General features: G+C 42.8%; 1 protein-coding gene across 8 annotated transcripts in view; it reads right to left on the bottom strand.

Moving 5' to 3' along the window:
• Nucleotides 1–15883, bottom strand: part of LOC144829535 (phosphatidylinositol-binding clathrin assembly protein-like) — a 995507-nt gene that overhangs the window by 822235 nt on the left and 157389 nt on the right. For all 8 annotated transcript variants that reach the window (XM_078688772.1, XM_078688773.1, XM_078688774.1 and 5 more), the window contains exon 3: nucleotides 7366–7441. In XM_078688772.1, coding sequence (XP_078544898.1) covers nucleotides 7366–7441 — 76 coding nt within the window. The remainder of the gene's footprint in view (nucleotides 1–7365; nucleotides 7442–15883) is intronic.

Raw genomic sequence — 15883 nt, 5'->3', positions numbered from 1 at the left:
GTGCAAGTGCAGCAAAAGTCGAAGGACACCATCCATCCCTCGGTGTCTAGAGAAGAATAAACCTGAGCCAGAGTGAGCATTTTGAATTTGTACTTCTGAAGACATTCAGAGGCCTGATGTCCAGAATGGGTCTTAGACCTATATTATTTGGGGGCACAAGGAAGTAGCAGGACTAACATTCCTCCCCTTGTTAAGCACTCTTGATGGATCTCTTGGCCTGCAGTAAATTTAGGTCCTGCATAACAATAGAAGTATGGTCTGTCAAAGTTTGAGCTGAAATAGGAGAGGCTTAGAGGCCACTGCGTCCATGAAGGTAGAGGATTGATTGCTTTATTAGAATGCACAACTTTAGTTACCACCACATCCCCTGGAACCCTGAAGGTGCAGAGTCTGTAGCTGTATTGGTAGCAGGGGCTCGCTGCTATTGACGATAGGTCAGGTCCAGCTAACCGTTCTCATATTTCCTGTACTGCAGGAAAATTGGCAGGGTCAGCAAAAGCACACCTAGGGAGTGGGTAATGACACCGCTATCTTTGATCTCTCTAGCACTGAGCGGACCTTCACCCCCAAAAGTCTAGAGCTGTAAAAGGGGACGTTTATCAGAGGCACCTGCCTGTCCCTTAAAAATCCAGTTGCAGCCTGTATAATATGCTGGTGGACATGGCACCATCCCTAGTCTCAGGTGTCTTTGGCTATGACAAATGTTTCCCCCGGTTTCCCTGGAATAGCAGACATGTTCTACAGCATATGTATGTGTAACAGCCCACGAGAGAGACCATATTCAAAGATCGTAAGGCTAGGCTAGCTGAAGTGAATAACTTTTTTCCCAATGCATCAATACACTTGGATTACTTGTCTGGAGGTGTAGAACAGCAAGTATTTAAGTTAACTTTATTAGTTGGGCTAGCACCGCAAGACTTTCAGGAGTTGGGTTCTAGTTTAGGAATGCCAGATGAGCGGGAAGTAAGCAGTCTGCCTCCATCAATGCTGTTTGGAATGTTCTGGAGTCTCCGGATTGCATCTGTATCTGAGCCAAACAGAGTATCCAGCCACTCTTGGTATTAACATTGAGGAAGAGGGCTGGGGTTTGCATTCTAGTCTTGTTGATTGCACCTTAGTGAAAGGGTAGCGTTAAATGAACCTGGTGCAAGCCTACGCTGGCTCCGAGATGGAAGACTGGCTTTTGGATCCAACCCAGATCCAGTATGAGCTCTATTGAAATTGGAATGGGCACGGACAAACCAGCATGAACCCTGGAGCAAGCTCCAGCAAGGGGCCTGGAAGTGGGTCCAGCATGGTTATTCGGCACAGGGGAGGGACTACTCCAGCATAACTGCAACTAGTGGATCCTGTGGTTCCATGGCGCATGAAGGCTCTCCAAAGAAAGCCAGCATTGCCTTGAAAATGTGCCTCATAACCTCTTTAAAGGGCTATTTTGTTGCGTATTGACGACAGGCTCGGAAAATCAGAGGATGCCGCAACCAGCCTGTAAATAGGCTTGGAGACAGAGGACACCAGGGGAAAAGAGCACTTAGAAAGCTAGCTGCATGGCTTCCCATCTGGCTTCAAGTGGTGTGGTAGTCTAATCCTGCTTGCCCTTTTTACACTTGTGATGCACTTTGATGTTTGATTTATCTGAGGATTACGAGTGGAAGAGATTTGAAAGTGAGACTGGCCCTACAACTTGGAGCAGGACAGGGACTGGAATTACTGCTTTGTAGGTGACCTCTTCTTGTGCTTTGCAATATGCAACTTATTTCCTTGCTCTCTGATCGCCTTCGAGTGCATCAGGACACACTTTTCAAACATCGGAGTTGTAGTCGGAGCCCAAACAGAATCACACATCTGCTTCCTGCAATCACAGCATAGCTTGAATCCTGTCGTTTTGGAAGGAAACCTATTTATTTCATGGCATAATGGTGAAAATTTAAATCTTCAAGACTACTAACAAAGGTGGGAGCAGAGTTCTGGATCCAAACCATTGGTGTGGAAAAAAAGGAACCAACGTCAGAGCATAGGGCTGGCACCTAATATGGCTCTGGTTTGAAGCTTCCAGGTCAGTGAGAAAGTTTTAGCGAAGTGTGATAGTGTCACCTGGTGGCACGCAGGAACAACTGCTTTCAAGGTTTCCGGATCCAGTTTGTTGTCTAGCAAGTTTCTAAAAGTAAGGAATCAAATGTAAGTACCACCCATCAGGAATGTATACATAATTTACTAACAAACAGGGGCTTCAGTCAGCACTCTTCATCCATTGGTCTGTTCAACTGTGATTCACATTTCCTTCTGCACAGCGAGCATAAAGCATGGGACTTTAAGTCAGACAAATTCAGCATTGGTACCTTCCTCTGTGAGTAACAGTATTCTGCCAAAGAACAATATCATTGCCCATATATAAATTAGTCTCTTTGGTGCTAGGCACCTGTGGCCCACCCACTGTGTGTTTTCTGTTTTTTTTTAAATAGGTTTTTTTTTTTTTAAATGTTTCCACTTTATTATAAGTCTGCAAAGGCTGCAGTTTCCTAACATACTGAATCAGGGCCATCACATACTGCTACAAGGCGATAACATCATAAGCAGGGAGTCATGGCATGCATGTGCATTACTTGCAGCCAACAGGTTTGTGAATTGGTTGCCGACCCATTCCAAGATGCCACCCATCTGTGAGCATGTACTCTGTGTGCATTGCCCTCGAACCCATTTTTTCCATTTGAGTGGAGGTAGTGTGTCAATCATGATGTCTCTCTTTACTCATTTTATTAAAGCCTACACGTGTAATTGGGTGAGGTTTCAGTTGTGTGGATCAGTTGCAACATTCAAATGTAAATTGCACAATTTAAATTAAGTTCCTCTACTGTTACTTTTAGCATCTTCTATCATTTACTTTTCTTCTTCTACTTTCCATTCCGAAACTATTACCAAATGTGTGCCTTCAGTAAAGTGTTGTTGTCTCCTTCCTATACAAATCCAGATTGCTTTTACCAGTCAGCTGCCTAGATTTCTAATTCTGTAAATTGTGATTGAACTGTTGATCTCTTGCTGTTCAATACCATATCTTTTGGCAAAGCTAGTGGCAAGTGATGTAAGGGCTGGATCTCATCAAAATCTACCGAGCCACATTTGGTTTGGAACACCCCTTCAGACCCAGCATCAACTCCATGAATGGAATCTCCGTCAACTTCTCCTCACAAACCCTGAAGCAATTGCAGATTTAATGCAGCAGCTTGCAGCCGTCTGGTGTTCGGAACCCTTCCTAAGCAGAAGCTGATGGTACATCATTTTTCCCACTGAATTCTAAAGGTGAAAGAACTAAGATAAAAGGGCATCAGATGCTCAAAGAACTGGAGAGATTTCACTTTTTACGGGTATGCCTTAATGAAAATCCAGACAGACCCTTCAGATGAGAAAACTACTGTCATTTTTTAGGTCGAGCCTGGGCAGCGCATGCGCTGCTCTGCGAGCCATGCTGTATTCAGGTAGGAACTTGAAGCTCCGGCCCACTCCCCGGCCATATTTTTCATTGGCTTGCGTCATTGTCCACTGTAAACTGTAGCTGTTCATTGGTCAATAGGTTTAGTAGTCCCATCTTAGTACCACCTTGTGTCATTTTGTAACCTCCCATGGTGACACCCGGACGTGGGTTGTTACGCGATAGGCTTTAATTACAGCCTCAGAGCACTATTTTCTCAAACAGCTTTGTACTGCCTGCTGTTGCAATAGGTCTCACATTTGCGAGAGTTTAAGCTATTGGCATTGTAAATGACAATGCCTTTTATTTATCTGTTTTAAAAACAACACAAATAAAAGGCATTGCCATTTACAATGCCAATAGCTCAAACTCTCGTAAATGTGAGACCTATTGCATTGCAAATGTTTGTTAACTAAAGCGAGCTATTTTCTTGGAGTGTCAGACTGTCCTTTTCGCTGTTGGCGCCCTTCAATGATAATCATTAATGTCCCAAGAACTTGGGTTCTAAAGGATTCAAATTTTTCTTAAACGTATATATTATTTGTACTATACCAATTTGGGTAATATGCTATGCTTATACTATGTTATGTACTATGTATTATGTTGTATGTATTGTAATACAATGAATTATGCTGTACTATGTTATCATCCTGTATGACCCAAGGCCTATGCATATTCGAACAGTGCTATAGTAATTTAAATGCTAATAACATTTTAGAACACAAAACATACCTCTATGGCTTAATATAAGGTTTAGTCTCAAAGACCAAGCAACTAGTTAAAACTTCCTGGGCCTCAGAGACTCAGATCTAGAATCTGATGAGAACATCTGGCAGCAGCAAGCCTGATGACTAGTGGTGTGAAATATGGAGGAGTTACAGTCTACAGCACACAATTCTATCACTGAATTACACCAATCTAGTGTGCATGGCTACATGAGATCAGGAATCACTGTCACCATGGCTGCATACAACCCTACATGGAAAATCTTCAGGGCTATAAACTGGCTCAGCCTCCTGAATGTGTACTTGTCTTGTTGTATAGGGTGCAGAGGCGTCTTCTGGGGCCTTAAAAACATCTGTGACGCCCACTAGTATGTAACAGAAAAGACAGGGGAAAAGAGTTGCAACCTCAAAACACACATTCTGGGTTTCAGGCTAGCGTGCCAGCCATTAAACCCATACAAGACAATGCAGCATGGACTAAGGCTTTAAGGCCCTTACACTGCATACACACCTGTTTCTACCTGGAATATCAATATATCCTCCAGGTAACATCAACCTTTTCTGAGGTTTTGAAGGGCACTAACCTTGAGGCCAAGGGGCCTTTCATTCAATGTTAAAGGCCAATACCCTTATAGGTAGAGGACCCATCATCAACATTACGGTCTTCTTGGGAGGCCAGAAGAAAGATAGGAAAATCCAGAAGGACCTTTTTCCGAGATATGAGAGATAAGAAATAAAAGATTTCAGTATGGCCATAACTCCTTCATTGCCCATTTCCTGCACTGACCCTTAAAAAGTTGTGGAACGTAGCCAACTCTGGAAAGCCATGCGAACCCATAAAAAAAGGCTATTATATTTTCCTTTAGAATTCCCAGATCTGTGGAATAAAAAACACATTTTCTACTCAGAGAAAATGCAGAGAACGAGAAATTGGTGAAAACCATGAGAATTTATCACGAAGTCCCCACAAGGAAACGGGTTTTCCATGCTAGAGAAAAAATTGAGAAAACGGGTTTAAAAGTACCTGTCAGAAAATGATTTCAGTCCCATTTAAATAGTTAAAGATGAGAGGTGAAGCGTACAAATGCCACACCACAGATTTATGCAAATAAAAGAAACAAAAGGCCAGAGCTCCTTGTTTTGGAATCCTTCTCACAGAGTTGGGAAAAACAATAACTACGTTGCATGCTAGGATTGCAGTGGTGATGGGAAGCCTCACAGTTCCAGTGGAGTTTTCTCTACAAGCGACTGCATGCCAATGACAATCTTTCCCATTCATTTTCTCTATGGGAAACTGCTAGCCAATGACCAACTTTCCCATACGTTTTTCCTGTTTAAAAAAGGAGAATGTCAAAAGGGGTTGGGCCTACCAAAATGCAGTATGTGTTTTAGCCAAGTTTTTCATTTTATGATGAGGTTTTTTTTTTGTTGTTTGACAACCTTTAAAAGGAATTTTGTTTTGATATCTTTAGAGAGTTTGCACTCCGTTTCAGAAAACATAGCAGGATCCTGAGAACGGGCAGGAGATTTCGGTGTATAAGAAATGTAATGAAGATCCCTTGATAGACAACTGTACGTCCTGTATTGTGCACACCATATAAATCAGAGTAACTGAACATGAGACACTAGGAAGCATATTTCGAAGCCTTTTACCGACCGCATCTGTTTACATAACTTTCCATCCCATGGCATGGAAATATGTGAGGAGCTTGAGCAGCGCCAGGTTCGTCATGAGGAACGTGCATAGGAGAGGAAAATATTACTTACCTTAACAGCAATTTTGATGCTTGAGACTACTCTAGATTCACATGTGAATTAGTCTGCCATCTAGTGACTTGGTTTGGAGAAACAGGTCAGAAAATTAACCCCTTCCGCGCTCATGACGAGCTGAGCTCGTCATGAGTTGTGCCGCTCGCACGATCATGACGAGCTCAGCTCATCATGTAACGCGGCTTTATTAAAAACGCAGCGGGAAAACCGCTAGCGCGCATACGGTTAAAATAAATATGTTTTTCGTGCCTGGACACAGTCAGTCTATATTTAACCGTAAGCACACAATGTCATATTGCAAGAGCCTGGTTGGATATAGGCTGAGTACTAGAGTCAGGGTTGTTGCCAGTTCTCCTAAGTGAGTCCTCTTGCACGAAAGGGACCCAAGCAGACAATACACAGGAGAAACAGGGACCCCTAAAGGCCCAACAGTTGTGGTTGGGTCCAAACTATGGACAACATCTGGACCAACAGGGTTTGTGGGACAGATACCTTGGCTGGTCCTCAGAATGCTGTACCAGAGACTATAAGAGTTGCATCAGAGACACTGAGACAGCACCAGAGATTGCAAAAAATGTACCATGGTTTGAAATAGAGGACTACAGATCTCTCTCTAGTCTTCAAATTTAGAGTAAGAGCATGCAGGTCCGAGATCCTCTGTCTGGGACACCCTTCTACAAGACTGCTCATTATTTGTGCTACAGGTGAGTGGTCTTAACCCTTTGGGCTTGGCCGAAATTTCCCCGCGGTGCCGGAAAATTACACGTGTGCGCAGATTAGACGGCTCCCGGCCGTCTGACGCATGCAAGGGGTTAAACAAATATATCATTGCTACACTCCAGATGCAGATGCAAACGTGCAAGGGGGTCTGATAACATTACTCTATTAGGATTTGCCTGGGTATCTCTATAGGATAACATACTTTAGAAGCCCTGCCTATCAGCACAGAATTATTGTGGGGAATACAAGCCTAGGGCATTTCTCTTAAAAAACAAAACTTTTTTTTTCCGAGTGAAAGGAGGAGGATAATAAAACACTAACTGTTACAGTCCATCTGTTGAGGATGACGTGTAACTTGACATAAGGATGGGTAACCGGACAAAGATGACATTGAAATAGTGTATAATGTAGAGCACCAGATGTTTTAACACACTCAGCAAATCTATCTATGTTAAACGTAATTTGATACGTATGTTAAACGTATCAAATTATATTTGATGGGTGATCACCTCCCACTTTAAACAGGCCTATTTAAATGACCGTCGGAATGGAGTTTAACCCCCATTAAGTGTTCAGCGCCATTTTAAGACATTATAATACTGCTTTATGCTATGTACAAATTTGCACAATTAGCAAGGTCTCATATGTGTATCACCTAAATAGATTCAAAAAATTAAATCTTACCCTGCATGGCACCTTTATCCAAAAAGTTATTTAGATTAAACAATGTATTCCTCGATGCAAGATACTGAATAAATCTCTGTGGATAAAAACGAAAAAAAACAGGGTAAGATGGTTTACATTTCCTTTTAAAAGCAAACGCTGTTTAAAATTTAGTAAAAAATGACGATATAAAAAAAGATAGTACACCAACCCCAAGCGATAAGTCAAGGGGAAAATGGAATCTCGTGCAAGAAAAGCATGAAACCTTAATAAACACACTAACAGCAACTGCAATCTATATCAACGTTCACAAATTTACATTTCTTTTCACAATTTCAGAATACATTGGTTCGTGGGGGAGGAGGAAATCACAGATAAACTAAGAGTTGTGTTTTTGCTTTTTAAATTTGAACACTTCTAATTACAAAAACTGAAATAGGGAACCACAAAAAGGCAATGAGAAGAAGTAACCATTTAAAAATAGGTCAGATATAACATAGAACAATAACTGGGAGACGGTCTCACCCTTGCCATGTAATCACAGCCTATGAGACCACACATATAGTCCTCACTTTCTCTCAGGAAGGTTATGCATAGTAACCTTGTTTCAGCATAAAAAAGGCAAATGCTACTTACCCAGTATGCATCTGTTCTTAGCATATAGAGCTGTAGAGTCATATGCTATGTATAAATTGCCATCGAATGTTGGGTCCAGATGTTTGAACTTTGTTTTTGTTCAAAGAAGTCTTTCCAGTCACGAGGTAGGCGACTCCTCCTTTCGGTAATAGTGCACATGGGCATCGACTACATCCTTAGATTGTTTTTCCGCAGTGTGTGATGATGGAGTTAGTAAGAGTAGTAAAGAGAGATGTCCATGTATATTGTATATAAGTAAGATGTTACAGCAACAAGTAAAGGTACCTGGGAGGTGCATAGGACTCTACAGCTCTATTTGCCAAGAACAGATGTATGCTGGGTAAGTAGCATTTTTCCTTCGAGGCATATCAACTGTAGATCATATGCTATGCATAGACTATAAACGGTGTTGGATCTAGCCCTGATCTCTTGACTGGGTGAGAGTGCTCTGCTTAATTCAGAGACTCTGTCCATCACCACTCCTTGTTGTTAATTATTTTGTCCACCCTAAGCGTGGAAGGGTATACTCAGATGTGAGTCCCTTGCTCATTGCACCATCAGGATTCAAGCAAGCCGGGCCGAAGACGCCTGAAATGGCAGAAACCGGTCCCCGGAAGCTTGTTTCCTTCCCAGTGTAAGAATTGGCTTTTGTAGTCTGGTCTGCCCTGTTCCCATGATGCACTGGGCCAGGGACAGACTAATTTGCATACAGCCAGGTTCTGAAACTGGGATGGTGCAATGAGCTAAAAAACGGTGTTGGATCTAGCCCTGATCTCTTGACTGGGTGAGAGTGCTCTGCTTAATTCAGAGACTCTGTCCATCACCACCCCTTGTTGTTAATTATGCATAGACTATGTAGCAATTATCTCCCGGTGGCTAACCTGTGACTGTTGCAGTAGTCTGAAATAGTGTCCGTAAAACTGCCTGGCCCACACTAGCTTGCTGTCTTGCTAACACATCTACACAATAGTGTTTTTTGAATGTGTGTGATGTAGAACATGTTGTAGCTTTGCAGAGGTCATCTATGGGTATATTTCCTAAGAATGCCATAGAAGCCGCCATTTTTCGTGTAGAGTGCACTCTAGGGGCATTTGTTAATGTGCGTTTTGCTTTTGCATAGCATATTTGAATGCACTTAACTGTCCACCTTGCAATACCTGATTTTGATATTGGATTGCCTTTATGTGTTGGAGCAAAAGCAACAAAAAGTTGCTTGGCATTCCTGAAAGGTTTTGTCCTTTCAATGCAGTATAGTAATGTACTTTTGACATCTAAAGTGTGAAGAGCGTGTTTCACAGAATCTGGTTGAAGAAAGAAGACAGGTAACTCAACAGATTGGTTGATGTGAAAGGTAGAAATGACTTCAGGTAAAAATTTAAGGGTTAGTCCTCAGAACCACTTTGTTTTGGTGTATTTGTAACAATGGTTGTTGTTATGGTTGGATCCATTAGTCTTGTAAGAACAATGTTGAGATTCCACACTGGAGCAGGTTGAAGTCTGGGGGAATGACTCTTAAGTCCTTCCATAAATGCTTTAATAGCAGGCACTCTAAAGAGAGACAAATTCTGTCTGTTTAGCAGATATGCAGCAAGATGTAAGCATATGGTTGTGTATGCTCAGTTAGAGCACTGTAGATGTAATAGATAACAAATGATGGAAGCATTGAGTGGAGTAATTTCACAATAAATCACAAACCGCTTCCACTTTGCTGCGTAGCAGGCTCTTGTTTTAGGGCGCCTAGCCTCTTTGATGATATTCATGCAGTCTGTCGGAAGATTAAGATAGCCAAACTCTAGAATGTCGGGTGCCAGATCGCAAGGCTGAGATGTCTGGGATCTGGATGTTTTATCTCTCCATGGTCCTGAGTGTTGTTTTTGGTGAGGAATTACGGATAACTGTAAGAGTCCCCAACCAGGGTTGACAAGCCCATGTGGGAGCAACTAGGACTTCATTCAGAGCCATATTTTTAGTTTTAAAGGAAACTAAAAATATGGCTCTGAATGAAGTGCTTGGTGCTCACCCCGGTGCCTATCCTTTGGTCGTAAAAGCTTAAGTTCATGTTCCTTGCTCTATGATTACCATGTCTAAGCCAAGTGGTATTAATAGTGGGTCTATGGAAGAAATAGTAACTAAGAAGTAACTAAGAAGAAAGATGGTGAATTACCTGTTAAAGTGCATTGGATAGAGAATAACTTGGTGATAAGTATATCATCAGGCACAGGGTCACATTCAATAGACGATGTATTTCTTCCATCCTACATTCAATCACCAAGAAATCTAGCCCTACCTAATTAAAATAGAGATCAGATTGGTTACAACTCGAGTTCGGAAATCATGTTAAGTTCAAAGATTCAGAAAACTGGATCTGAACTAGATCCTTTTAGTTTAATTTCAACAATAGGGAGATCCAGTTCTGATTTAAAACCAGCAATGATTCCCGAGGTGGTAGATAATAAATATACAAAATCGACAGATAAATCAGAGAACGCGGATACTATGAATAACCCTCTGAATTCAGCTGATCTCTCCTTATTAGCCAAATATGATACACATTTTTTTGTGGGAAAAAAAAAAAGATGAGGACCGTCAGGACATTCAAATAGGAGTATGGGACAGTTTGCTTAATACAATGGATACTATAACCAGCGCCCTGAGCTATCATTCCGATAAATTGAGTATCCAGGTAGATCTATAAAATACGCTTGCTCTTTATGTAGCAGGAATTGACTCTAAACTATTGGGTACAATCAGATAGGGATAACCAAATGATATCCTGTACATGGGCAAATATTATAGATAAAATTTCAGTCCTTCCGACAATAGTTGGTTCTCTCGTGGACGAAGTAAGACTAATGTTAAGGCAGAGTAACTCAATGTCAGTAATTTCAAATATGAATAATCCTAACCATGGCCAAGACATTGAGGATGTATCTATCCCCAAAAAAATGTAGGCAGACTAAGTATGTAGGATTATGTGAGGGGATTAATCATAAGGATTTACATAAGGATTTTAAATTAGAATCACAAATTTGCAAAGAAAATGAAAAACAAATCAATATTAAAATTGAACAAGGAAGTATACAATCGTTTTTGGTTAATTGTGAAATCGAATGCAAAAAACAAGAAATAGCTCAAAGTGGAGAGGTTGCTCAAGTACCATACACTTTAGAATCATCGGTTAACCAAAAATCAGTGGGTCTTACTAAAAGAGCACGGAAAAAACTAAGGAAAGCACATAATAAAATAAATTGGAAAAATAAATGAACCAAGTCAAGTGTTTTGCACGCCACTAACGAGGTCTATCCAATCTTCAAAACATCGAACAAATCTCCTTGTAATTCAACTGATGGAGATAAAGGTGATATAGGTAAATCCTCCTCGACTGAAGACGCACGGAGTAAGATAACACCTTCACAAAGCGGCGAAGTCCCACATAGCTGTGTGATTCAACAAGGTATTTTGCAAAAGTTGCCACCAGCAGATGGAGTCCTTAAGACTCAGATCAAGGTTGATAATAAAGAAAGTCAAAATAATTCACTAATCATATTGGAGTATATACAATGGTCTAATATGAAATTGTCACCATCCTCTTCAGTTGGTAAAAAGAGAATTCATTTACAACCTGAGGAAGCCATTTCAGGACCAAATTGTGATCTTAGGCAAACTGCTCGTGTCGAAGAAAGTCAAAGAGCTCGGAGGTTACAAGGCACAAGTTTAAATTGTAATTTATCTTTGACTAATCATCTACTTGAAAGGAAACCAACTATGATTGGGGATGGTTGCGACGTTTCTCCGCCAAAGTTACTTTTTATTCCATTGTATGTCTCATGGGGTCAATATGATATTTTAAATCGCGGTAATATATTAAAATTAATAGCGTCTATACCAGAGCTTAGTAACTTAACATCAAATGCCTTAGAAGCTGTTCAATTCAAACAGGATGTTGTGCGGCTAGTGTGGGTGGTGGCAGCTCCCATGCAGACCCGCTTTTGCTCTGAGGCCATACTTCAGTTCTAAACGTTTTTATTGCTTTTAAATTAATTTCACCATTTTACTCTGTGTTCGAGTCTCGCACTGCTGTCTAACAGAACAGAACCGAGCCGTCGTGACTTGCTGAATTTCGCAGCTTCGTCCAAATTGTATTGGAAAAAGTGGCAACGTCCTGCCGTGAAGCTTCTCTTGTCAACTGCAGCCCTGGGGTCATGGTGATGAAACATCTGAAACACTCATCACCTCATCTGGCAAGCAAATTGCAGATCGTTTCCGGAGGAAGAGGAGGAGCGATGGGTGAATCGAGAGGAGAGCGCGGCGGTGATCGGCGGTCCCGGTGAGCGAAATTCCGTCAGCACTCCCGCCCGGTCCCCTGCTTAATCAAGCCGCGACTAAGCCCCAATCCGTGGCTTTGGGCTCCAGGCCCAGCAACTTTCCAACTTCCCAACTTTCCCATAAGCTCCACAGCCTCCCGTACTCGCCTCCCGTCCCCTGCCTCAATACTGCAGTGGCCCCGCCTCCTCCCCGCTTTGCACCGTCCGGTCCTGAGGACACCCACGGGAGAGCAGGGACGCGAGGGCCGAGGCGAGGCAAAGACTGAGGAGGAGGGGGAGTGAGGAGGAGGGGGGTGAGGTCTGAGGCACGAGGAATCCTTCTACAAGCCCCTGTGGCGCTTGACTGCTTCTGCAACGCTGCAATTGCTGCTGCATTTCAACTTTGCTTTTTGCTCATTAATTCTGCCTCAGCATACCCCAGCAACTGGCGTTCCCTAAGAGTTCCTGAAAGCTGCATCAGAGGCTTCGAGTTCCCAGTCGTCCACCATCTATAAGCCACATGAGAGGTGAGAGCTTGTTTGGGGGCACGCGAGCGCGGCTGCAGCTAGAGGCAGCTGCTAAGTAAGAGCCAGGGGGCAGGGAGCCAGGCAGGGCCGACTAGGTCTATCCCTACCGGAGGCCCGTCCCTGTGTGCCCCGCTCGCCATTCTATTTTTGCTTCTGTTACTTATTATTGCTGCCTATTACTTACTGCCCACTGCGGTCCGCCTTATCTGAAAGGCTTTCCACAAAAAGCTCCTCTGACTAAAGTGCCAAAAAAGCACCCTTTTAAAAACGCAGCGCATCAGAGACTTTCAAGATTCTGAAATACTGCGGTTGACAAAAGCCTCTTTTGAAGTGACTAAAGTGCCAAAAAAAAAAAGAAGCACCTTTTTAAACGCAGCGCACCAGAGACTTCAAGATTCTGCAAAAACTGCAATTGATTATTACACCTCAACTATCACTTTATTCTTTAATCACTTCGCAACCATTTTTTCTGAAGTGACATTGGTATCCAGACACCTCGCTTACCTGTTATTTCATTATAGTGCGCACTAGGAGTAGCTCTCAACCACTAAATACTAACCTCCCTCATAAGTCCGCCAAGCGCCAAAAGTCTAAACTGCTATATCCACAAGAGCCTGGTAGGGGCCCTCAATTACCCCCTTGCCAACTGCACTCGGAGCAAGCGGAAGAGGTGGTCGCGAGACCTTTAAAGACCTCACTGGGACGCTTAAAGGGCGATAAAATGTTACTTAACCAGCAGCAACCAGCTTGCTTGCAGTACTCACCAAAAACTAAAAACAACAGTACTGCTGACATCAGAGAGCACTTTCTTCGGATCAGCAAACTAAACCAAACTGCCCCACATTCTCATCAGGGTATCCATGGAAAGCCTCCCCAACAACCACCAGCGTCGCCAGCTCATCCCGACCCGATGTCCCTTTAACCTGAAATAATCATTCAACGCAAGACCTCAGCTTCTGTTAGTGCACCGGAAAAATCATTCTCAAGGCACCCCACTGATGCACTACCTCAATTGCCACCACCAGAGCTCCAACCAACTCGGCTAAGCATAAATAAATCGTTTGGAACTCAATGCCCCTTGGTAGCACCAATTCAATTTGCTTTGCCGTCCACTGAGAGCATAACCTCCCTCCCAGTATCTTAGAACGAGCCTCCAACTCCCAAGTGGGAGAAAGGAAATTGCAATTATAACGCTGAGAACTCGACATGTGGTAAAGATGACTCTATAATCTGGGTCGCTACGCTTCATCCTCCAACCAAAGCAGTAAGGCCCTCGCCATTGAAATCTGGCCTAGCACGCGAAGACGCGATAAATGTGCTGAAGAGTCCATTGAATGACCTCTCCCAAATTCACAGCTTCGACCTTCCGTCACAGACATCCACTCCGTTTCTTAGTGGGGTACCAGACTTCGCCCACGCTAGAAATAGCAATCTGCTCATAGCGGAACTCAAAGTAAGCCCACTAAAAGGGCTACCAGCAACCGGCAGTAGTTATAATGCTGACATTAAAGACTACAGTTTTATCTTAAGCCAAAATAAAAACCTTCAAAATGAACAAATTAATACGTCCACCAATTTATCATCGGCTCACAACTCTGCCATTGCAAACAACCCACTCTCAAAAGCCCCTGGGCTCGGAGCAACTCAATCCCAACCCAACTCTGGAATGCTAAAAATTGAGGCACTTCTGTCAGTTATCAACAGAGCCTTGAGCTCTATGACTTGTGCGGCCCACATGCACGCCGATAAACTTGATACCCAGATATCGATTCTCCAATTGGTGGCTGACTCCATAATCGGAATCGATTCAAAATTGGATCAACTAAATTTGCTTATACGAAGAGCCCAAACAAGTATGTACCAAAATCATGCGCCCGAAGCAAATCCGAGCATGAAACCAACTGTAAACGAACCTGCACACCCAACTCAAGGCCATAAAAACTGCATTTGTGAGCCTTTATTGAACAAACTTGAAACTCTACCAGAAAAAATGTCCATGCTAATAGAAGACCTGAGGCTGAAGACACAAGCTAGACCACAGAGTCTTAGTATTTCCCCCACTCATCTTCGAACCTTGGAAGCTCCTTCTGAACAGCTCTCCTTTGCGCCTCCGGTCGCTGCTGGCAATCTAAGTTTACAAACGCCAAATGACACAAAAATACCCATGCAACTCAATACTGAAGCACACCCCTCTACCTTATCAAATCACTTTACACCCGCGACCAAGGTCGAAAACGACCAAAAAGTAAGCACCTACTTATCCAGAAAAAATAAGAAGAAATTGAAGAAACTAAATAAAGCAAAAAAAAGGGCAATGTTCTAACACAATGGCTTGGAACAAAAGTGGACAAGTCCCCAATTGAGCTGATCAATAAGGCAGAAAAATTGGTAGCCTCTCAAACAGAAAAAAAAGAAAATTTGGAAACTATCGAACTGCGCACAGCCACCAGTAGACCACAAGTCTCCCGGTAATTGCCTAAAGCAAAACGATGGTCCCACAAAACCTTTTGATAACAGCTCCTTGCTTCCAATTGTCGCAGTACACAAACCCGCCATCAAGGACGAAAATCCAAAAGAAGGTATAGTGGCGGGTGTCTCCCCATTGACTCGTCTGGGAGAGGAAAAAATCCAGCCCAAAGTTATCGCAAATGCAGATAGTTCTGACAGTAAAATGCCCTGTCCCCAAGAACCTTCATCGGGTGGCGACCCAACAAGAATGCCTCGCCCTTTAATGATTAAACCAAGCACACAAGCTAACACAGAGTCCCCGGGCATTGACTTTGACGCTTCTCGCATCAACCCAGCCTCACTCTTTCAAGATCCTTGCCTGGGACAACAACAGCATAGAAAAATATTGCTCTATCCGGAGTATGAATCCCAGGGAAAATGGGATATCTTAAATAGAGGCACCCGCCGGGTTTAGAAAGTGTGACCTCAACGGATATTGAGACAGTGTCCTTCATAGACCCTATCTTAGGACAAAGAAATGAGTCCACACTGGTAACTTTCTTTAACCCAGAACGCGGGGCTACGCTAATGAAGAATAAAAAACTACTGAACGAATGGGGCATC

This window comes from Lissotriton helveticus, chromosome 4_1 (assembly GCF_964261635.1).
Source record: "Lissotriton helveticus chromosome 4_1, aLisHel1.1, whole genome shotgun sequence".
NCBI classification, from domain to species: domain Eukaryota; kingdom Metazoa; phylum Chordata; class Amphibia; order Caudata; family Salamandridae; genus Lissotriton; species Lissotriton helveticus.
This window is presented reverse-complemented; position numbering and strand designations above follow the sequence as displayed.